The sequence below is a fragment of the Rhinatrema bivittatum genome, chromosome 3, assembly GCF_901001135.1.
Source record: "Rhinatrema bivittatum chromosome 3, aRhiBiv1.1, whole genome shotgun sequence".
NCBI classification, from domain to species: Eukaryota; Metazoa; Chordata; class Amphibia; order Gymnophiona; family Rhinatrematidae; genus Rhinatrema; species Rhinatrema bivittatum.
In genome coordinates, this window is record NC_042617.1 from 553,227,421 (window position 1) to 553,252,453 (window position 25,033).

At 42.4% G+C, this 25,033-nt stretch overlaps 1 protein-coding gene across 1 annotated transcript in view; it reads left to right on the plus strand.

The window, feature by feature from the left end:
• Positions 1 to 16,521, plus strand: part of LOC115088304 (G-protein coupled receptor family C group 6 member A-like) — a 104,348-nt gene extending 87,827 nt beyond the window's left edge. The window contains exons 5-6 of the mRNA XM_029596444.1: positions 3,087 to 3,210; positions 14,878 to 16,521. Of these exons, the coding sequence (XP_029452304.1) occupies positions 3,087 to 3,210; positions 14,878 to 15,998 (1,245 nt within the window). The 3' untranslated portion in view covers positions 15,999 to 16,521. The remainder of the gene's footprint in view (positions 1 to 3,086; positions 3,211 to 14,877) is intronic.
• The last annotated feature ends 8,512 nt before the right edge of the window (positions 16,522 to 25,033 follow it).

Sequence of the window (25,033 nt, forward strand, 5' to 3'; positions counted from 1 at the left end):
CAGAAGGTGGGGCCAGCGATGGAGAACGCTCTCCCTCTGGTATGAGATGAATGTGCTGATTTGAGGGATGGTGTGTGGAGAGTGCCTGTGTGGGCTGTTCTTGTAGGTCGGTCAGAGGAGCGGTAGTGAGGCTTCTCATCAAGCCAGGTGTGGTTGTGTTTATGAAGGGAGCTGTGAAGGATGGTTAGGGTTTTGTATTGTGAGCGGAAGGAGATGGGCAAACTATAACAAAGATCTCATGCGAGGAATTCTATCTTCAAAATATTTTCGCTTATTATGATCAGCCAATGACCTAAACTCATTCAGTTTGGAAATAAACAACTCCTAGGTGGTAACACTATGAGATTTATGTCAACATCTCTCAAGACATCTCGGAAGTTTCTTTGAAAGCAATAAGTTCTGTTCCAAATCAGGGGGCCCTATGCCTTGGGATTAACTAGTTGATTAACCTTTGGGGCAACCTTAAAATATCTAAAGCTTTTTGAGGAGAGAAATTCTCTGGGCGGAACCATGTGGAACCCCTGTCTTTAGATGAAAAACCGATGAGGTGGACTTAATGGGCAAAAAAATGCTCACAGTCTTTTGATCAATAAAAGAGGAAAAACATTTAAACAGAATTTCTCCTATCCCTATTTGTTTCAGTCGTGGAAGCAGCAAGTCATGATCATTTGTATCGAATGCCACTGATAAATCAAGCAGCACTAGGAGGAAATCAGATTGCCTGTGGGAGAAAATGTGGACTTTGGACTATTTCATTTGCAATATAAAAATTAAAAAACAAAATGCAAGATCCTTTCGAAACAATGATTAAAAGCTGAACGTCATTAAGCAAAGCAGCTTATCATAGCTTTGATATTATAAAAAATAATTAAGTGATTGATTGCCTTGCAAATACATTGAATTATGATGAGGTACTTCATTTTGGATGTACAGTTTTTTTTGTGGCACTCATTTTTTGTATCATTGGTCTACTTTTACTTTCAGTAAACACCATTGCGTACCATGTTAAATGCTGTGTTAACATTTTTTACCTGTTTGCATTGGTAATTTTTTTTTTATCAAAGGTTATCAATCACACCTATAGGTAAATACAAATAATAAGTGTTATGTAAATTTATTTAGAAGACATAAATAAATGACAAAACTGCTGTTACATAAAAAATGTTTTTACAAAACTCATTCACAATTTTGAAAACAGGGGAAATAAATTCCTACCTTCAACCTCAACAATACCAACACGGAACGAACAAACAACCAAACATGCTTAGACCAGTAAACAAAAAAATGCATACTATTCAAGAAAACCAGCCAAACATCTTTTCATAAAGTTAACAGTGTGCATGGACTTCAGAGGATTTCGAAAGTAATTTGTAATCTAGTGCAAACTTTTCATAACAAATGCTAAATTGTTCAACCTTTCTGTTGAAAACAAAAGAAGTACTTGCAATGCCTCCTATGTATCTTTGTCATGAAGCAAGTCATTTCCACAGAGAATTAAAGGCCTTAGGAGTTCCTGACATGAACTTTGTTTCACCCTATATGTTGCTTTACTGGAATTTGTTCAGTGCATCCACTGTCCATCCAATTAACATCTCAAGGAACAAGATTCCCATGCTTTTGCTTTCACAGAACATTAGAAAACCACAGAAGACAACAGAAAACCCTTGGAGTAATCTATCAAGAATGCCACAGTCACCTGTCTGTGAAAACAAAGTATTTGCCACCACCACACTGTACATTTATTCATCTTAGTTAAATGAGTTCTGTGCATTTAAAAATTTGCTAATACATAAGAACATAAGAAATTGCCATGCTGGGTCGGACCAAGGGTCCATCAAGCCCAGCATCCTGTTTCCAACAGACGCCAAACCAGGCCACAAGAACCTGGCAATTATCCAAACACTAAGAAGATCCCATGCCACTGATGCAATTAATAGCAGTGGCTATTCCCTAACAGGCCTGCTTTTGGACGCGCGTTTTCCCTTACCCCTTATTCAGTCAGGGGAGGAAAACGCGCGTCCAACCCGCAGCACCTAATAGCGCCCTCAACATGCAAATGCATGTTGATGGCCCTATTAGGTATGCGCGCGGGATACAGAAAGTAAAATGTGCAGCCAAGCCGCACATTTTATTTTCAGAAATTTGCGCCGACCCAAAGGTCGGCGCTAATTTCTTCCGGCACCGGGAAAGTGCACAGAAAAGCAGTAAAAACTGCTTTTCTGTGCACCCTCCGACTTAATATCATGGCAATATTAAATCGGAGGTCCCGAAGAGTAAAAAAAAAAAAAAATTGGAATTCGGCCCGCGGCTGTCGGGCTGAAAACCGGATACTCAATTTTGCCGGCGTCCAGTTTCCAAGCCCATGGCTGTCAGCGGGCTTGAGAACCGACACTGGCAAAATTGAGCTTCAGCTGTCAAACCCGCTGACAGCCGCCGCTCCTGTCAAAAAGGAGGCGCTAGGGACACGCTAGTGTCCCTAGCGCCTCCTTTTCCCCGTTTCTACCGCGCCACCTAATTTGAATACTGCATCGCGTGCACCGGCAAGGGGCGTTCGTCCGCTCTCCCGCAGACTTTACTGAATCGGCCCGTAAGTAAACTTGATTAATAGCCGTTAATGGACTTCTCCTCCAAGAACTTATCCAAACCTTTTTTGAACCCAGCTACACTAACTGCACTAACCACATCCTCTGGCAACAAATTCCAGAGCTTTATTGTGCGTTGAGTGAAAAAGAATTTTCTCCGATTAGTCTTAAATGTGCTACTTGCTAACTTCATGGAATGCCCCCTTGTCCTTTAGTCCTTTAGTCTAATATGGAGATATGAAGGCCCTAACAATATTATAGTCATTCTTGGCTCCTGAGTCCAGCTCAATGAACTAATAAATACTAAAACAATTTTTCTATTATATAGTATACAATATCGAAATTATACTCCTGAGCGAACTCTGACATCTTCTTTCAGCAATATCTTCTTGTTCCTCCTTAATAATGCTTAATTATGCAAAAATACATTTTTTAAAATGACAGGGTAAGCATAACGCAGTGGCAGCAAAAAAAGTAATCATGTGGTTTCTAATCTCATTGTAGAAAATTATGTCCAAATGCTCAGATGAATGCCAGCCAGGTCAAATGAAGAAGACGTCAACAAGTCAGCACACATGTTGCTATGAATGTGTGACCTGCCCAGAAAACCATTACACTAATGAGTCAGGTAAGCGAAGGATCATTTTTTCATATCCACAATCTTTAAAATGGGAGAAATGCCTGGTCACAGAGCCAGACATTTTTCTCTACACCTAGATCACCGGCAGTCAATAGATTTAGCTTTGTAATTAGAAAAGCTTACTAAATGTTAACAAGCCCTGGCATGAACACTCTACTAACCTGTTTTCTAAACAATTATAAGTTTTTATAAGGTCTTATCTTAGGAAGTGAGAAGTGTAGGCCAGAGAAAAAGAGAGTGAAGGAAAGGAACTCCTTTTGAGGTTTGCAAAATAATCATTGTAGAAGGGGTTACAGCACAAGGATCCTGGCTAAAATACCATTTTATGCAACCCATTCAGAGATGAATATAAAGGATAACATAATTGCTCTTCAAACTATTTTGTTCATTCCTTTTCCTCAAGCTAACTTGAAACAACTGTGAGTCTGTGATTCACTTTTCTGGTTCAGATATCTCCTCTCTCCAGATTTCACATTTTAAAATCTTTTTGTTCTGCAAACTTCTCCTGTCACCCTCTCCCACCCTGTCATTGTTGCACCGGAGGTGGACCCTTGGGCTGAGGTGGGGTTGACGCTACCCGTATGAGGGATCCTACGGGTCTCCACCGTCGGCAGGCGGAGAGGGCTGACAGACAGAGGCTGGCTGGTGCTTCACCAATACCAGCCCTCGTTCCCCACGGGTTGAGCCTTTGGGTGCAGGCTGGACTTAGGTGGCCTCCGTCAGTAGTCATCGATGTGGATCGAGGTCAGCCCAGAGGCAGCAACTAGTGTAGGTAACAGTCTGTACTGGACGAGGCGGAGTCCCGGAGACCTGGGCGACAATAGGAACACAGTCTGACAGAGGGCGCCCGAGTAAGACCAGACCAGGCCGAAGCCTGAATGAACCACATCCAGGACGAAGGCTGAAGAGGCGTCTTTAAGCAAGCTGAGATCAGGGCTGGTGGCAGTCTGGAAGCAGTGGCAAGCAAGGCTGAGGTGTGGATGAGGAGAGAGTCAAAGGATGGTCAGACGAAGCAGAAGTCCAGGGCTGAAGAGAAGCAATGGCATGGTCAGGTGATGCAGAGTTCCGGGGCTGGAGAGAGGCAATGGAGTAGACAGGTGATGCAGAGGTCAGGCAATGGAGTAGTCAGGTGATGCAGAGGTCAAACCAGGTTAGCAATCTGAAGGAGAGACGAAGGAACAGTAACTCAGGAACAAGGAAACAGGAACGAATACAATCAGGATCAGGAACCAGGAACAGTAGAAGCAACGAGCACTCGACTAGCGAGGCGACTTGTTGCAAAGGCGATTTGAGAGAGCAGAGCCCGGGCTTATATACGTCATGATAATGTCATCATCTGGGGCCGCGGCTAGGTTTCCGCCACCGGCCCTATGAAAGGATCAGCTGTGTGCGCGCGCGCCTATTGAGGGGTGCAGCACTGGTCGGGACGGCCACACGGAGAGGCCCGACACGGAACATCAGGATCTGCAACAGAGCCGGAGGCCCCAGAGGTGGCCCGAGGACGGAGCTGGTGGCCCACAGCTGCCAGAGATGAGGGACCAGGTTCTGGATCACTTTGAAAGAGGTGAGGGGGCTGAGCCGCGGATCTACCACAGCCGGCACGCATAACAGTCATCAGCCTCTCTCCTTCCATCTACTTCAGGCTTTGTAGTGGCCAGTAACACTGCACTCCCAGTTAAATCTCTGGATATTAATGCAAGCGGAGGGTTGCTATTGTAAACTATTTCCCCAAGGAGTGACAGAGTGACTTACAGAGGGCTATAATAAAGCTTAAAGCAAAAGGTATTATATTTTTCTGGCACTTATGTATGCTCTTACATTAAGGAGACTACTTTTCATTATCACCAAGTCAAGTCCAAATAATAGTTCTTTTAATGAACCTTGAAATGAGTGGATCCACAATTATTCAAACCAATGATTCTTAACCCAGTCCTGAAGGCACACTTAACTAGCATGGTTTCAGAATATCCACAGTCAATAGAAATTAGGTAAATGTGCATACTCTGGGTCTCCAATGTATGAAAATATATCTCATGCGTAGCAGACACTTAGTTCTGTTACCAGTAAATCCTGGGTTTCTTGTGCCAGCTAAGATCAGTACAGATTGGTGAATAAGGGGAGGATCTGTTCTCATGCAGCCCATGCCTTTGAGGGAGCTGGAATGACCATTCCCTGTGAGAGGTTTTATAGCAACTCTCCACTGGGAGCTCAGGGGGCAGCGTAGCTTGTTTTCTGAAGGACTAGGAGGTGCCTGGAGGTTTTGCCTAAGTCTGGATTTCTGGGCCTGCTCTAGAGCTCCAGCAAACCCTGCTGGTAGCATGTGAGCTGGGTCAGGGATCTGCTTCTCCCTATCCACTCCCTGGTGGGTAGTAGCAGCATTCTGGGAATATTTGGGGCTTAAAGACATTTTACTTGTTAGGAACCCTGGAGAGACCCTGCCCACCACCTGGACTCAGAGAATGGGGAACCCTGTTTTTGGGGCTGTGTATGTTAGGAAAGACCTTCCCCTCTACCCCCTCAATGAGGACAGAAGAGGTGGCGACCCGAGGCCAGGACCTTCTGGTATTTTGCATCATTTTGACTTTGTCTTGGAAGATCTGAGTGGAAGGTTTGGCTGCCCCTCTTCCTACCCAGCCAAAGGACGTTTTAAGCTGGTAAGGCGGCCTGGAGCCTTCACATCAGGGATTCTGAGATCAAGAAAACTTGTGAGAACTGCTAAGCGTGAGTAAAGTATTATTCCGGATCACTGAGGAAGAGAGGGCATTTGGGCCCTCTGTGTAGAGACAGGGACTTCTTTTATCTTTTTACGAGTTTGGAAAGGGTTTCCCATCCAGCTCAGGTATTCCTTACCCAACTGGGAACTCTTGTTTTCTCCAAGCCAATAATTGGCTCCAATATAAAATATTCCTGCACAGATAGAGGAAAGAGACTGTAAAAGAATTAAAATTGAGTCAGCACTGTGGTGCTTGGGAATACGTTATTTGCCATATTCCAACTGGTTTTTCAAACAGTAAAAAGAATTTGATTTTGGACTCTAATAACTTGTCTTCAGCGTGGTTATTGGCACTTGCAACACCCGTTTAACAAAAGGAAAATACCCATCTCCCAGGGACAAAGATTATAGAGAAAGGGGCCCTGAAAAGATAACATTTCCCCCCACCCAACCAAGGATCCAAACCCGGAGCAAAAGAGACTGAGTTTTGAGAGCTAGCCAGGGTTCCAGTCCCAAAGAGATATTAAATATCTTTCATGGCCCCACCGGAGTGCAGCCCACTCCCAGGGGTGGGCTCACACATGCATATTCATTATGGGTATCCTAAAACCAGACATGTCAGATGTTTCAGAACCACTGATTTAAAGTTCGGAAGCTTCAGATCTGATCTGCCTCAACTGATAGGCCAGCGGATGCAAAAACAAAGCAGAACTCTAGCTACAGCAAGCAACATTAATCAGAGCAGGAAGACAGGCTGTGATTGGACTATTTCAAAAACGCTCACCTTCTAAGTTTTAAACACTGGCTGGTAAAGTAGGAACGTAGATTTGTTTTTAAACAAAATAAAAAATGCAATGAAACACCAGCATCTCGTTTTATTTAAACACAAAATTTAAAAAAAATCCTGTGAAGTTTGTTTCCTTTCAGAAAGTCACCCCAAAAATCGAGAGGTGCCGAAACAGCAAAAATGAACACCTCCTCACCTCCATACACTGGCTGTACAGCATACAGCTGTCCAACAAAAAGGTGCCAGCCTTAGGGTCAGCAGGTGCCATTTTTGAACTGGGATCCAGTAGGGCAGGAGCAACTGGAATTGTTTTTGCTCCTTTCTACTTCCCAGAACCCAGGACGAAGGTAAGAGACTTCTGGGGAGGGGGCCTTATGGGGAAGGCCCAACAAAGGGTGGGGGGGAATGGGATAATTTTGCTGGTTTGGCACCAAGGGGTATGTGGGATGGGGGCAGTTTCTTTTTGGGTCTTTTTTTTCTCTTTTTTTAATTATATCAGTAAACAAAACAAAAGAAAACACAGAATGAACAGAAAGTAGAATAGCAAATAGACCTGAAATTCAAAATGGTGCTGATAGCCCCTGTGACATAGTAAGGGCAAAGGCTATCGGTGCCATTTTGATTACTGGCAGCCGACGGCCCGAATGCAGGAGATCGCTCCCTCGGCACCATTTTGAATACCGGCAGCCGACGGCCCGAGTGCAGGAGATGATACCCCCGCTGGACCACCAGGGACTTTTGGCAAGTCTTGTGGGGGTCAGGAGGGTCCCCCAAGACTTGCCAAAAGTCCCTGGTGGTCCAGCAGGGGACCAGGAGCGATCTCCTGCATTCGGGCCTTACTATGTCACAGGGGCTAGCGGTGCCATTGGTTGGCTCCTGTGACATAGTAAGGGCAAAGGATATCAGCGCCATTTTGAATACTGCCAGCCGACGGCCTGAGTGCAGGAGATGGCTCTAGGACCCCTGCTGGACCACCAGGGACTTTTGGCAAGTCTTGAGGGGGTCATGAGGGTGGGCGGTTGTAGTTAATTAAATTTTAGCTGGGAAACGAATAAGAATGGAACGCATGAACAGATCGGGGCCCTCCCCTTGCCAAATGCAACGTATCTGCCCCACCCCCTACGAATACCGAATGTAACATATGCAGGCCCTCTGCACATCCCTAACTAACAGCACTTCTAAGTGCTATAAAAGAAAACAAAGAAAACAAAACCATGAGGAAACGTTTTCTCACAGGATGTCGAGGCATAAGAAAAACTTCCCGTCTGCTTCAAAGCATCAGAAAACTGATGCATCCACCTATACTGCAGTGATGCACTATACACACTATTTGTTACCTAGATTGGATCTCTCTCATCTCCCTCAGATTCATCTGAAGTGCAGACCTCTACAATACCAAGTGGTGAAGATACTACCTACTTCACAACACCAGCAACTCCAGAAATTTTCTTTATTTATTGATTTATTTATTTTCGTTTTTTCTATACCGGCATTCGTGAGAGAATCACATCATGCCGGTTTACAATAAACAGGGGAGTGATAAAAGGTATAGTGAACGAAATAAATAACAGGTGCTGAACAAAAAAAAAACAGTTACAGTTACAATACAACAGGGATAAGTACAACTTGGAGCATAGAAAAAAAAATGATAGGAAAATTAACATAATATATTAACCGAAATTTGATGAGGTACATCTACAAAGATTTGACGAGGTACATTTACAAAAGATTATGGTATTTGCTAGGTCTTGCCCATGTGAACTTATTGTAGTTTTTTACATAAGGGTAGTGTTAGGAAGAAATGGTTTTCTGCATATGGGTAGTGATTGGAAGATGGTTAGAGGAGAGTTATGATTTAATCCGAGTCTGGGAAGGCTTTTTTGAATAGCCACGTTTTGAGTCTTTTCCTGAAAGTTGGGAGGCAAGGTTCCTGCCGTAGCTCCGGTAGGATGGAGTTCCAAAGAGGAGGTCCTGCCGTGGAGAAAGCCCTGTCTCTGAAGGTTATATGAAGGGAGGTTTTGGAATGAGGTACCTGAAGAGATTCCTTATAGTACTCTCTTATGGGTCTGGAGGATGTGTGTTTTTTGAAAGGGATTTGTAGGTTGAGCGGAGCGATTTGTTGGATAGCTTTGTATATTGTGGTGATGGACTTATATAATATTCTATAATGAATTGGCAGCCAGTGTAGGTCTTTGAGGATTGGATCTCTTCTCCGTGTATTTGTCAGTATTCTGGCTGCCGTGTTTTGCACCATCTGAAGAGGTTTAGTATGCGATGATGGGAGACCTAGTAGATATTTCCTTATCCCCAAGAAGTTAGGGGGATTATGACTGATTCTGGACCTGCAGCTCACAACAAGCATATTCTAAGAGAAAAATTCAAAATGAACTCTCTCAGTATGATACTCCCATTCATTCAAAATGGTGAATGGACATGTGCCCTGGATCTCAAGGATGCCTATATTCATATTCATATTCATATTCTTCCACAACCAATTCAAAGTCCTTTCGTTTGGCCTCTCCTCTGCCCCTAGAGTCTTTACCAAATGCCTTGCAGTAATAAAAGCACACTTCCATCAGCAGGGCATTAAGGATTTTCCCATATCTGGATGACTGGCTGAACAAAGCAAATTCTCAAGATGCCATCCTCCATTCTCTGGACATGACCATATGTCTTCTCCAGAGCTTAGAGTTTCTCATCAGCTTACAGAAGGCCAACTGGAAACCCATGCAGGGCCCTCAATTCATAGGAGCTTGCATAGTCTCCTTGCTTCAGAAGACATTCCTATCCAGCAATCGGAGATCAACCATGATCTTTCTCATTCAAGCATAGCTTGTCAATAAGGTCCACTGCCAGAAGGCTCCTTGTACTGCTCAATCATATAGCAGTAGTCATCCATTTAGTTCCATTGAGCCGTCTTCACATACATTTTCTCTAGTGAGGACTGTGATCTCAGTGGAGTCAGCTCACTTAATCACTATCTTCAATAATACGAATCACAACACCAATGACAAGGGAATTGCAAAGGTGGTTGCATCCACTTGTATTCCACTCCATTTATGTACTCATCAATTCATTCTCGCAACAGACACCTCAGCCAGAGATTGGGGAGTCCATGTGGGACTCCTCCATACCCAAGGTCATTGGAGTCTGCAATAATCTCTCTTCCAGATCAATCTCCTGGAGCTACAAGCAATATGGAATGCTCCCATCACATTCACACATTTCCTCTGCAAAAGACAGTTGCCATGTTCTATGTCAACAAGCATGGAGGAACAGGATCATGGCTTTTCTGCCAAGAAGCACTGAAACTGGGCAGAATGACACCAGGCAACCCTGTAAGCAACTTATCCCCAGGAGTTTCAAACATTCTAGCAGATCATTTCAGTAGAGTGTTTCAACTTCACAAGTGGTCTCTTCAGCAGTCAGCAACCAAACTTGACTTCTGGAATCTACAAGTGTGGATCTATTTGCATCACAGAAAATAACAAAACTAAATCAATTTTGTTCCATTTTTTCAAACAGTCTAAGACTAGCACAAGACAATTTCCTTCTCGAGTTGGGCCAAAACCTTAAGTATGTTTTTCTACAAATACCACTCATTGCCAAGACAAAAAGAAAGTTCTCTAAGATCAAGCCTGTCTGATTCTCATAGCAGTGGTATTGCCCAGACAAATTTGGTATGCATATCTCATCAAGCTTTCCAGCATTCCTCCCATACTTCTGGGGTCAGACCCTGCTCTTCTAACTCAAGACAGTGGGATGTTCTTTCATCCCAATCTCTCAGCCCCCAACCTCACGGCATGAATGCTGAATGTTCAGTGATTGCCAGTCTTCATTGGTGATTGAAGACATATTAATAGCCTCTAGAAAACCTTCCACCAGTAAAAACAATGCCTTTAAATGGAAAATATTTTCCATCTCGTGCCAACAGCATGATTCCAATCCCTTCTCATCTGAACGTCTGCAATTTTTGCAATACTTGTCTCACCTTTCTAACTTAAGCTGTGCAACTGCCTCAGTCAGAGTACATCTGAATGCCATCATGGCTTACCATACTTTGTTGGACAAGAAATCAATCTCCACATAGCCACTTGTGTCTCATTTTATGAAGGTACTCTGGCACGTCAAACCCTTGATACAGAACCTATTTGTTCCATGATATCTCAATGTGGTCCTCTTGAAATTAATGAAGCTTCCTTTTGAACCATTGGAGTTTGTTAACTCTTCTCATTAAGGTGACTACTCACCAAAGTGACTACTTCAGTGAAAAGAGTTAGTGAATTCCAGGTTCTTGTCACTTCTCCCTATATCTGCAGTTGTATCACAACAGGGTGGCTCTTCATAATTACCCAAAGTTTTTACTGAAGATAATCTCAGTTTTCCATATGAATCAATTCGTTGTGCTACCTACCTTCTTCCCAAGGCCACTGCCCATGAAGGAGAAAAATCCATTAATATTCTGTACTGCAAAAGGGCCTTGGTATATTACAAATGATGTACTCAACCTCATTGACAGGTTAATCAGCTTTTCATCTCATATTACTCAAATTGCCTTGGTATAGCAGTTACCAAAAAAAAAGCTTTAACCAACTAGATAGCTGAGTATATCTATCACTGCTAGGATCTAGCAGGAATTCAACTTACAGACTCAGTCAAAGTTCATCAAGTTTGAGCCATAGCTTCCTCTGTCGATCATCTCAGATAAGTACCCATCGAAGATATCTGCAATGCTGTGACGTGGACTTCAGACCACACATTCACGTTCCATTACTGTCTTGATACAATTTAAAGGACTAACAACATTTTTGGACAAGCAGTTTTTTTTAAATCTGTTCTTGCTGTTGTCCATTCTTCACGGTGGACTCAAGATTGCTTATTCAGTAATTGCTCCACTGCAACCCTCAACTTGGGACTCCTCATATGTAATGCTAATTCAGCCTGCTTATCAACGGAAAAGGCATCCTTACTTACAGTAAATGATGTTTTCTGTAGATAGCAGGATGAATTAGCCAGGGAATACCCTCTCTCCTCCCTGGAGAGTCAAATTCACAGTTAAGTTCTGTTACTGACTGAGGAGGCTCACAAGGGAATGACTGCACAGGAATTCTCACACATGTTATGGAAAGCTGAAATCTCTGCAATTTAGAAAGACAAGTCTGTTTAGTACCACTGGCTTATGTCACCCACATGTAATGGCTAATTCATCCTATCTATGAAAAATACTGTTTACAGTAAGCAAACATGCTGTCCCTGGCAATTTTATAACAGCCATGGACACAGATTAAACTGTATTTATGCATATAAGTAGTTTTAAAAATTCATCCCCCCAAAAAATTGAAGTAGCACAAGCTTGAAACTTGTGAGTGATAGCACCAATCATCAAGATTTCAACCCTGGCTAGTTGACAATTGACGCTGTTACTGCTCTCAAGTTTCAAACTTGGGCTAATTCAAACCCTTTTTATATGCAACCATGTGTCCGATATAGGAAAAAAATTACAATATCCTATATAACCCCCTCTTTTCAAGTCACTACAATGGCCTCCTATCGATTCCCGCATACAAACTCCTCTTACTCACCTACAAGATCCTTCATTCTGCAGTCCGTCACTACATTTCCTCTATTATTTCTCTCTGTACACATCCTTGTGAATTCCGCTCAATTCACTCTATCTACGCCCTTCTCCTCTACCGCCAAATTGCGACTCTATGATTTCCACCTTTCTGCTCCGCGTGCTTGGAACAGACTTCCTGAGCTGGTGCCTCATGCTCCCTCTCTTGCCTTATTTACAACCCTCCTAAAAATTCACCTTTTTGAGGCTGCTTTTAAATCTGATTGTCCTGCTTGCAACCTCATTAATGTTTAACCATTGTTCTTCATACTTCTGGTATCCTGGGTGTGCTGGCAGAATATGGAGAACCCCTGAAGCAGGTGGCTTTTTCAAAACGCAGAGCCTTGATGGGCTGGCCTTGAAATAAATTGAGCATTTTATTTAAACGAACAAGATGAGTACTGTTTGGTACATTTTGATATTATATTGCATACAAAAATTACAATACAAAAAAACACTAGGAAAGTTTGTTTACAAGATCGAAGGTTATAGTGGAGGGCAACAACTGCAATGATTTAAATGTTTAACAGTGGGCCCTGTGTGTGATGACCTTTAAATATTTGGCATGGAGCTGTTCTGAGAAAACCTATGTAGTCTTAATATTTATGAGGTTGGATTATACACAAATATTTTGATTTTTTTCTGACCTTTTGTGGTTCATTGTTGTTTTGTACATAGTTAAGGGTACATGCCAAAAAGTGCAGAATCATACATTTCTGGGTGCAGAAATCCAAGGTATCTGAAAGCGACGGGAAGTGAGAGATCGATGAGCACAGACTGGGAGAGAGACTTGAGGGTGATGATCTAAAAGCAGCGAAGCAGTGTGACAGGGCGATGACTCTGACCTGCTAGGCTGCAGAGAGAAAGGCAAATCAGAGAGAAGGAGGTAGTGACTGAGCCCCTGCCCATGTTACTGGTGAGGCCTCACCTGGCGTGCTGTGTTCAGCCTCAGAAAGGGGAGGGAGAGGATAGAAGCAGTCCAGAGAAAGGCAACCAAAATGGTGTGGGCTCTACATCAAATGACTTAGACTGAAGGACCTAAATATGTATGTTCTAGAGTAAAGGAGTGACAGGAGGAATGTGATGCAGACTTTTAAATATCTGAAAGATATAAAAAAAATGCGCTAGAGATAAACATTTTCCAGTGGAAAGGACATTTCAGAACTAGGGGTCTTGACAAGGAACTCCAGGGAGATAAACTCAGGAGTAGCATCAGGAAATGTTTTTTGACGCAGTGAGTGCCTGGAATGCCCTCCCAAAGGAGATATTGAAAACAAAAAAAGTAACAAAATATTAAAAGAGTATAGGATAAACACAAAGGATCCTTAGTGGCAAGAGGATATAAATGAATCACTGAGATAAAATTGGTAACTTTTCTGAATGTGGGTAGCTTGCAAGGAGTGGCAGTTACAACCCTGAACAGGGCACAATGACATTTGGTCTTTATCTGCTGTTATTTACTGCTACTATATTTGCAGGCATAGATATAGGTGCCTGTTTATAGATATATGTTTGAACTCTAAATACAAAATTAAAGACTGCAATCTTTTCCGGTAACAAAAATAGCTCATTGGTTATTATTTACAATGTAATTTTTTTTTTCAAAATGCTTCAGAGAGAATAAAGTAATGTCTGTTTGTTTCTCATGATATGGGGCTACATTTGCTGAAAGGCCCAGTCTGTTAGACAATAGTTCCTAATTTTTGTAGTTCTCAGTAAACAATTCCAAGAGAAGCATCAATGAAAATCTCTTGATTATCTTCTTTCTTCAGTGTGGTGGAGGGGTGGAAGGGAGTTGGGGCCGGAGGGTGCTGGAAGCCAATAGTGATGGGTGGGAGGGAGAAAAAGGGTGGGGAAAAAAAATAAAATAAATGGATAAACTGCGTGGCTTGCTGGGCAGACTGGATGGGCCGTTTGGTCTTCTTCTGCCGTCATTTCTATGTTTCTATGTGTGATAATATCTTTTGGGCATAGGATGATTAATGATGATCAAGTCTGAATGTTGCACAAAAACTCGCAACCTAATGCTACAAATAACAATCATACTTGCATGGTTCACCTAACTCTGTGCTGAGAGATGTTTTATCTCTTTTTTTTATTTGTATTAACCAAATAAAAAAAATTCCAGAATAATTAATTAAAGGAGAAAAACTAAAAAACAAGACTGCTTCAACATGTTCCTCTTGGCTTAGAGTTAACCAGCAAGTCTATAATCAATTGATAAGTAGACAGCATGAATATTCTATTTGCATTGATTTAATATTAAGGGTATGTACACCATACATTTTATTTAATTTGTTTTTTTCTTACATTTTTAAATATTGTTTTCTTTCATTTCGTTACTTAGCTGAAATGTGTTTTTATCCATATAAATAAGATTTTACATGTATTAAAAATGTAAGCACATAAAGTTACAAAACACAACAATCTATCCCTCTCTAAAATCCAATTGTCTATGGTATTTTTTTTTACAATAACTATGATTTAATATGAACCATCATTTGAATTGAATATTTACTATATAATTTCTCTAATTTTTAGATATGGGGTACTGCTTACTTTGCAATAACAAAACTCACTGGTCCCCCATCAACAGCTCCACATGCTTCACAAAAGCCACTGACTATTTTGACTGGGATGATGGGCTTGCTATTGTACTAGTTATTCTCTCTGCTGTTGGCATTGTCCTCATTATTACAACCGGCATCATATTTACAAAGCATCTGAACACCCCTGTCGTGAAGGCCTCGGGTGGAGTCCTCTGTCATATTATCCTCCTCTGTCTCTTCTTCAGTTTTGTAAGCACTGGCTTTTTTGTTGGGAAACCACAGGATTTCAAATGTAAGGCCAGGCAAACTGTGTTTGGCATCAGCTTCACGTTTTGCGTCTCTTGCATTTTGCTGAAGTCCCTGAAAATTTTGTTGGCCTTCAGCTTTGATCCGCAATTGCAGCACTTTCTGAAGTGCCTCTACAAACCTTTCACTGTGGTTTTCACATGCACCGGAATTCAAGTCATGATCTGTGCCTTCTGGCTGTTATTCAAGGCTCCTCACGTTGTTGAAAATTTCTCCATTCCGCAAACAATTATATTGGAATGTGCAGAAGGATCCATGGTAGCATTCGGCATCATGTTGGGATACATAGCCGTCCTGGCTTTCGTTTGCTTTGTTTTTGCTTTCAAAGGAAGGAAGTTACCGGAAAATTACAACGAAGCAAAATTCATAACTTTTGGCATGCTCATTTACTTCATCGTTTGGATTACCTTCATTCCTGTGTATGCAACTACTTTTGGCAAATTCTTACCAGCCGTGGAAGTGATAGTCATTTTAATATCAAATTATGGAATTCTAATTTGTACTTTCTTTCCTAAGTGCTATATAATACTGTACAAACAAGAATCAAACACAAAGTCTGCCTTTCTCAAGATGGTTTATAATTATTCTTCTAAAAGTGTAAGCAGTCTTGCTGTTAGTCAGGCTTCCATTGAGTACAGAACAGATCCCAGGTTTTCTGTCACAGACTCCTGCTATAAGTGTTCAATCAATTGTATAAGCACCAGTAGCTACTATTTTCAGAAACCCGAGCTTAGATTTGTATCATTCCAAAGAGCCCCTATAAATCTAGCTGGAAGCCTCCCACGAAAGAGAACATCCAGTATATGACTACAGTTTAGATCCCCTTCAATATGTTGCATGAAACCAATGGTGCAGTAAGAGGAGGAACCTAACAGAATAATGGGCTTGCAAAGGCCAGGGTTCAAATCCCACTTCTCCCACTGGCACTTCTTGTGACGTTGTATCAGTCACTTTATCTCCCATTGCTGGAGGTAGCAACTTAAAGGTGAATTTTAAAAGCCCAGCGCATGCCAAAACTAGGGGATGCGCAAAGACATTGGGCTTTCTCACGCCAACTGTAATTTTAAAAAGCACCCGTATACTCACACAAATACTACAGTGTGCACATCTCAAAAATGTCCCAAAAGGGGCGGGATGTGGGCAGAGACAGGAAATGAGCATCTCGGGCCTGGCCATGAGATGCACACGCAAATATTTATGCACTACAGCACGCGCCAAAGTCCCCTGCCGCGTAACTTTACTTTTGTTAATGGATGATGCGAAAGTCATAAAATAAAAGGATCGAGTAATTTCTGAAGGGTTGAAAGGGTCTGGGGTAACTGGAGGGAGTGCAGGCTATCAAACCAGGGAGGGTTGGAGGACCTAGCTGTTAACTGGGTGAACTGGGGGATGAATTGGTAAACTGGGAATGGTGTGGGTGCGCGTCCCTTTTAAAATCCTCGACTTCCGTGGTAGAAATGGGATTTGCGTGCCCATGCACGCGTCCACTTAAAATTTGTAACACATGTGCACGCAGACAGGCTATTTTATAATGTGCACAAGTTATAAAATACTTGTGTCCCTGGACGCAAGCCGATGGACGTGCGCAAATGTTCGAAAGTTACTGCCCCTGATTATAAGCTCTTTGGGGCAAGGATTAATTGAACCAGAATTCTAACCATGGAAAGATGAGCTAAATATCCAAAAATTATTTATTTGGGCCTTCCTGGGAAGCAGTTCAAGGATGAGTTGTAAATTTATTTTCTTCTACAAAATGTTTTGCTCATTACTGTTTTATACTTGTTCAAATTTGTATAACCTCAGTCATAAATTTTTTGAAATGTTAGTTTTATTGTTTGACAATGTTTTCTTAAGAAATCAAGATGGCTGTTCACAGTGCTTGTTTGCATTCTTCTCCTCGTGACCTTTCAGGGTCGTCATGTCACTGCATCATAAAAACACTTACATGAAATACATCAGAGAGAAGCAATTCAAATGCTTCATTTATCGTACATGCATCAGTTACATATCCTCCCCAATTTCACTGCCCTTTCCTTATAGATTGTACTGATGGAGGATGTTACATTACAGTTGAGCAAACTGGACAATGGAAAGATGCAAATGTTGAAGGGAAACAACCGAAACCATTTCAAGTTGTACAATTTCTAGAAAGAAGTCAAAATGGAAAAGTGTAACTCTATACTGTGTGGGCCTGATTAGCAGAGAATTTCAAAATTGAAAAATATGGTGTATTTTTTCACTTTTATTGTTCCATGGCTTTAATAAATATTGCTTTTATATTATTTTGAATAGGTAATTACTCTACCCGTTTACTTGCATATTTATTTTACTAGTAGTTTTTATGAAACAAACCTTTGTACAAACAAGTCAATGTTTAATATTTATCGTGTTTAATACTCCAAAATTACACACATTTTGGAAAGTAACATTTTATCCTATCTGTGCAAGTATTTGTATCAAACTGTTGTTTTGAATGACTACATAATTTGATACTATGTGCGTTAATATATTTAGATATATCTATATATGAATATTCTTAACGTACTACATAGAAAACCTTGAATTTATCAATAGCTTAAGCTACAAGCATAGCTATCAAAGCAATGCTGGATATGCCAGGAGCTGGAGGACAGTTCTGAGATTCTGGCCACGGTAAAGGGTTTAAGGCCGGGGGGGGAGGGGGTGTTCTGGAAAGGGTGGGAGGGTTTGGGTTTGGTTGACAGGGAGGGGTGAAGGTGGGCTTCCAGAGGAGACCAACCTTATTATATTTTATCAATTTGAGGGGAGGGGAAGGAGCCTTTTTGTGCTTATTGGCCCACGATTTTTTTAACTATTTTGGGGGATTCAGTGGGGAGGACGAATCGGTTGCAAAAGGGTCATTTGTTTCACTGGGATGGGGGCATGAGGGATTGTACCAACAGGCCAACTGTTGCTTTTTTTTAATTATTTTTATTAATTTCCATCACACTTTACCTGCTTTATTCTTTGAATATAATTAGTTGAGGTTAAAGTTATCCAGGAACACATAACCAGATAATTCTGAAGCCTAACCAGTGATTTTCAAATGTAGCCAGTTAGGTTTCGAAGTTATTTGGGTAGGTACACCCCGATAGCTTTAGTCAAGGATATTCAGTAGGATGATTGTCCTGCTGAATATCTTTGATAACCTATCCGGCTAATATTAGTCAGGTAAGTTATCTGTTTTATGTTTTATTTTCAAATTGACCTTTAGATACCTAGGCATGAAAAACTGCTAGTAAACAAACATTGCAGTTCCCATTCAAACCAGAAAGCTTGAATCAGTTGATCCAATTATATGCAAAATAAATAAAACTTTATAAAATTTGCAGCAATGTCTAATTTCTATATTTGAACATAATGGCACAGGCAGCGTAAAACGGAATTCTACATCATAAACTTGAATGTGTTAACAAGAGATAACTAGCAACATTTTCCAGTGCTGAGATATGTTAAAGTATTGAGAATAATAAGAAATATTTTAATGTGCATTACCATTGCAATGCTACTGAAACTATTGTTTGCTTTTGGCAGACATAAAATCATAATGCCATCTTGGCTAACTACAGTTTGTTCCTTTATGTTAATATCATGATATTTATTTTAAAAAAACTAATATTATTTGAACTTGCAAAGATATGTTTATTAAAGCATCTTTGCAAAATCCCTTCCTAAAGAAGTCTACGCATGTTATCCTATGTGTCTGTTTAGTATGCCAAGATCCAAGTGGGTACCTTTAGCTTCCTTGTATTCTTTGATTTCTTACCCAAATTTGTATCAACTCAGGGACTGCCCGTCCATATACGCAGATATATGGACACATTCACACATATTTTATTTTGTGCACACAAATGCACGCACACTATATAAAATATGTGTACATCTACCCAACAACATGTTCACGTATCAAAAAATGTGGCATGTATTCTAAAAATAGCTGCATAATTTTTTACTTATCCAGTTAAGTGGCAACAAATATCTGGCTAAGTAGCGCAATGGCAGCTTATCCGGAGAAGCAGAGCTGCTTTAAGACTTATCCAGCTAAGAATCAGGACCATTTTTTAATTTGCATTAGGGCCTTAACGTATGTGATAAGGCCCTAACGCATGCAATAAAGCCCTAACTCGTGCGATAAATATCACAACGCAAATACATATGCAAATTCTATATTGAGTATGCAAGTGGGAGGAGAGTGGGAGGAATTAATGCAAAGTAGGGTCTCCTACTGCCAAACGTGTTAGATTAACGCACAATAACACTAGATTTAACGACATAAATAACTACACCTATTTTTTTGGCGGTAAGGGCCAAAAAGGTTTTTAGCGCAAGAGCATGGCCATTAGCACAGTTTGCGGCTATTATCGCTTGTGATAAAATGAGGCCTAATAGCAAAATCACCTAACATGACTTACTAGTCCATTAAAAATAGTTGTTCCTACTTGGCCTGCCTTCCTAGAACCTATATGTTTGTGGCAAGTGTACTTGTGAGAGGATACTGGATGCTTGAGGAGGATCGCCACAGCCAACAACATGAAGTAGGAGAAGAACAACAACAACAACTACTACCAGAAAGGGCAAAGTATGTTCCCACCCCTCCTAGGAAAGTCCCTGCACCAGAGTCTGAGCCACTGGCCCTGCAGGGAGAGTGTATGGCCCACGACAGCACTTGCCACACAGGCAGCCACAGTGGAGATATAGGGAATGCATCTTTCCTCCTCAAATATCTTTATTGGGCATGCCAGAAGAATATGTGTTAAGAAGGATTCGCATCAGCTCTCTGGCTATCTTGGAATTATATGAAGAAATAAGAGGGGATCTGGATTCGGTCATAGAATGGTCTCATGCTGTACCTGGCCTCACCAAACTATTGGCCACCCTGCATTTCCTAGCATCCAGCTCCTTCCAAACACTTTTTCACATTGTCTGGGCCAGGTCATAGAAGTAGTATCTGATTGCATTGAGAGCTACAAAGCTTTCCCTCGGGACAGGCAGGACTTGATGGATATCTTGTAGGCTCTGTATTGCTTCATGGTGAGACCGCACCTTGAGTACTATGTACAATTCTGTTCACCGCATCTCAAAAAAGATATAGTTGCGATGGAGAAGGTATAGACAAGGGCGACCAAAATGATAAATGGAATGGAACAGCTCCCCTATGAGGAAAGACTAAGGATGTTAGGGCTGTTCAGCTTGGAAAAGAGATGGCTGAGGGAGGATATGATAGAGGACTTTAAAATCATGAGAGGTCTAGAATGGGTAGATGTGAATTAGTTATTTACTCTTTCAGATAATAGAAGGACTAGGGGGCACTCCATGAAGTTAGCAAGTAGCACATTTAAAACAAATCGTAGGGGGTCACGTGATGTGGATGGACTGAACAGGACGTGTCTTGCCTAGCTCTGGACGCCGCGCTGCCTCTGCCCACACAAATCACCCGAATTTCGGCACCAACCAGCTTAAAAGATCCAGTGGTATTACGCACATGTCGATTGTGAGTTTTATGCAGAAAACTCCTCCAACAAAAGCGATTCGAGGGAGTCGGAAAGAGAAAGAAAAAAACAAACCAGTGCCAGACAAGATGGCAGCCGCGATCGCTCCTCCCAAGGACCCTCCGACACCGGAATGCCCCAGAAACGACCAGCTATTAGGCAAAATAAAGGATATCATCCACACTGCTCTTGATGAGAAACTGGCGGGCATTGGAACGCAGCTGGAAGAGGTGAAAGCAGTGCTCATGGAGCAGCTTATAGTAGGGGGTGCTGTGGCAAAGTTGGTGCATTCTTCTACTCTAGGCCATACTCCTTCTTAAGGATCCCAGTGGAGTCCTATACCTTCTTAGCTTTAATCAAGCTCTTGGGGGTAGATTTTCTAAATCTGCGTGCGTGCGTACTTTTGTTCGTGCACCAGGCGCGAACAAAAGTATTCCGGACAAAAGTATGCCGAATTTTATAAGATACGCGCGAAGCCGCGCGTATCTTATAAAATCCAGGGTCAGCACGCGCAAGGGGGTGCACATTTGTGCAACTTGCGTGCACCGAGCCCTGCACGCGCTGCCCATTCCCTCCGAGGCCGCTCTGAAATCGGAGCAGCCTCGGAGGGAATTTTCCTTCTACCCCCCCCCCCCCCCCACACCTTTCCCTCCCTTCCCCTACCTAACCCACCCCCCCCCCGGCCCTATCTAACCCTTCCCCCTTCCTTTGTTGGCAAAGTTGCCGGCGTAACTCTGCGCAAGCGGGCTGTTGGCGTGCCATCACCCGACCCGGGGACTGGTCCGGAGACCTCGACCACGCCCCCGGGCCAGCAACACGCCCCTAACACGCCCCCCCGGAATGCCCCGAAAATCACGCCGCCCACCTGGCACGCCCCCGACATGCCCTCCTTGCGAAGCCCCGGGACATACGCGCGTCCCGGGGCTTGCACGCACCGCCGAACCTATGCAAAATAGGCTCGACGCGTGCAGGGGGGTTTTAAAAGGGTTACGCGCATAACATATGCGCATAACCCTTTTAAAATCCAGCCGTTGGTGTATGACGTTGTAAGGAAAAATACATATCTGCCCTTGAATTTACCATGGAGGCAAAGGGGACTGCAAAGGGTATAATGGAATGGAGAATGGTGTAGTATTGTCACCGTAGCCAAAGATTGTTGGATAATGTAGTTCCAAGGTGACAGGAGCTGGGGAGATATCTGGAGCCAATTAGGGTGTATTATAACAGAAAGAATAGACTTTTGGGAAAGCTGGAAAGTAGCTTCCAAGTGTAGAGCCAAGGGTGGGGCAGAGGCTAAAAGACTGCCAGAATGTCCATGGAGTGGAAACTGGGGCTGGTCAGAAGGAGACCATGGCAGGCTTAATGATGCCAGTTCAGCTCAAGTAAAAGCTAGAGAGTCGTTTGCTAGCACCAGCCTAATGTACCGAAAGGGGTTTTAGGTGGACACAGAATTTCGGCCAGCAAACACCAGCTGTACATGATTGGATTGCCCTGGTGCCACAAGGGATGGGCTGGTGTTAAGCAAGCGATAAAAACATAGTTTTACTGCAAATGCCTGTGTATTTTGTTTCTGAGCATAATTGGCAGCAGTCCAGGCAGGAAAAGAGCAATGTCCTGTCATGGGCATGCATGCTTTGAGTTGGTAGCTCTGCAAACATTTTAGGACCTCTTTTTAACAAACATCTGCTTCTGCTGGGTGCCTACATCTTATGAAATTATTTCCTAAATCCTTAAATGTGTCACCAATTTGATTTTTTTAAATTGTATCCAAAAGGCAACAAAAAAAAACCCACTGGATTTTATATTTGACTTTTACCTACTCCTAGATCCCTTTATGTATTAAAAATAAACAGCTTTTCAAGGTGACTTGAAGCAAAGGTGAAAGGAAATATCCGAGAACCAGAGTATGGTCACACAAAACACTGTTCTGTTATGTCAACAAAGCATCTGGAAAAAAAAATGTTAAGAAATCGCTGTTCCCATAATGGTTAAAATGAACGCTTGGAAAAATCCAAAGCAATTAAGCACTTGGAGGTAGATGTACGAATATGTGATCATTTTGGTCACTTAGCCTGGGAGTCTTGCCGAGATTATTGTGTGAAACATTTAGCCAATGTCACACTATATGTAAAGCAGAGACATGCAAAAATGGCTTGTGGCATTTTTACTGTGTTGCCATGCAGTATCATAGATAACACTTGATGCAAAATGTCCTTTTCTTTAAATATTGGTATCTGCTTTTCAGTTTGAATTCCAAAAAAACCCATAGAATATTTCCAAATTAGAAAAGATGGGATTTTTGTTTAACATCCAAGTCTAGAATTGCATGGCATCTTAAAAGAGCATGTGAATGCATGCATGTGCCATTGAGCATGTGGGGTATTCTTGTATGCTAGTTTTGTTTTGTTTTTATTTCCAGCACCCAATTTTTCTTATTTACTTATGGAATATAGGAGGTCTGCATCTAGACATTTTATTTTCTTTTGTTCTTTTTTATTTCCAATATTATCTTCACTATGTATGCTTCACTGTGTGGTATATCCTGCTCCATTCTTGATATGTGCATGTTTTGCTCTGCTGATTTACTTCTGTTTCACAGTTCACCAAAAGATGTCATCATGTGCCTATGTAACCCCTGTTGCCTGTTTACTTTGCATTGTCTGTGCCAATTCCATGCAAGAACAACTACTGGTCTAGTCAGGAGTGATCTGGGCATGCACCAGCACCAGTGACTTACTGATAGCATTACCAGAAGTATAGTAATTACTGTATTTGTATGATAATTGCAGCCTGGTACAATTAATAATAGGCAAAATGTACCGCAAAGTTTTGTTTTTCCCTGTTTTGCCTCTGTCACTTTTCTACTCCAGTCTTTGTAGACACTGTCTGTATCTATTTGCTCATCCTGGCTTTGCAACACTCAGAAGGCAGGACAGGACTCGGAATACAGCTGGGGAGTGTCCTCTCCGTCTTTCCACCTGACAACCGGCAATGATGTCCTGAGTGGCAAAGCGATTGGTGGAAGGCCGGAAGTCTAGCCAAGGAATGCCTGTTTGTAGTGCTTGCTGGTGCACATGCCTCAGTTTGAAATTTGAGCAGCAGGGGGACTCGGAGCCAGGCAGCAACAGCAACAAGCAAGACCTGAAGAGATGAAAAAGGAAGTGAGAAATCCCACCCTGGTAGAGGCCGCAGAGTCAGCAGCCACCAGCAAGAGAAAGAAAGGGGACACCAAGAAAGAAGCAGAGAATTCCCCACCAGCCTAAGAGGCCATGAGAAACCAGGAAACACACCGCAAAGAGAAACCCGAGAAAGTGTTGTAAGGTGATTAACTGGGTATGAAACTGATTGTGTGATGAACAGTAGAAGGAAGTGGCAACTGGAGTGTAGCCCTGTAGCACTTCTGCTTCCTGCTAAGAACTTCTCACCACTCCTCATATAAAGTATTCTGTCCTTGGTTCATTCTTGATCCTTGTTGCAGTCAATGATGATGACTTCCTTTCCTTTATGGGTGTGCATTCATTTGCAACGTATTGGTAATCTGCAACGTATATGCCATATTCGTTGTATCCGTGGGGGTCACAAAACGTATGGCGAATCCCCCACGAATACAACATATCACTAACGAATAAACTCCCACCCTCCTGACTCCCCCAAGACTTGCCAAAAGTCCCTGGTGGTCCAACGGGGGTCCTGGAGCAATCTCCTGCACTCGGGCCGTCGGCTGCAGGTATTCAAAATGGCGCCGATAGCCTTTGCTCTTACTATGTCACAGGGGCTACCGGTGCCATTGTTTGGCACCTGTCACATGGTAAGAGTAATGGACGGCTGGCGCCATCTTGTGCTCCTACCATGTGACAGGGGCCAACCAATGGCACCGGTAGCCCTGTGACATAGTAAGGGCAAAGGCTATCAGCGCCGGCCGTCCATTGCTTCTACCATGTGACAGGAGCCAACCAATGGCACCGGTAGCCCCTGTGACATAGTAAGGGCAAAGGCTATCGGAGCCATTTTGAATACCAGCAGCCGATAGCCCAAGTGCAGGAGATCGCTCCAGGACGCCCGCTGGACCACCAGGGACTTTTGGCAAGTCTTTGGGGGTCAGGAGGGTAGGGGGTTGTAGTTAATTCAATTTAAAGGGTTGGGATGGGGTTTTTTGGGAAACAAATACATATGTAACTAATGAACAGATCAGGGTCACCCAAGAACGGATGTAACGGATTTGGGTCCCGACGAATATGAATACCGAATGGGACGAATCCGTCCCTGCTGCACATCCCTACTTTCCTTTAATCTTCACAATTGTATCAATGATGCCTTCACTCCCCTTCCTGCTTT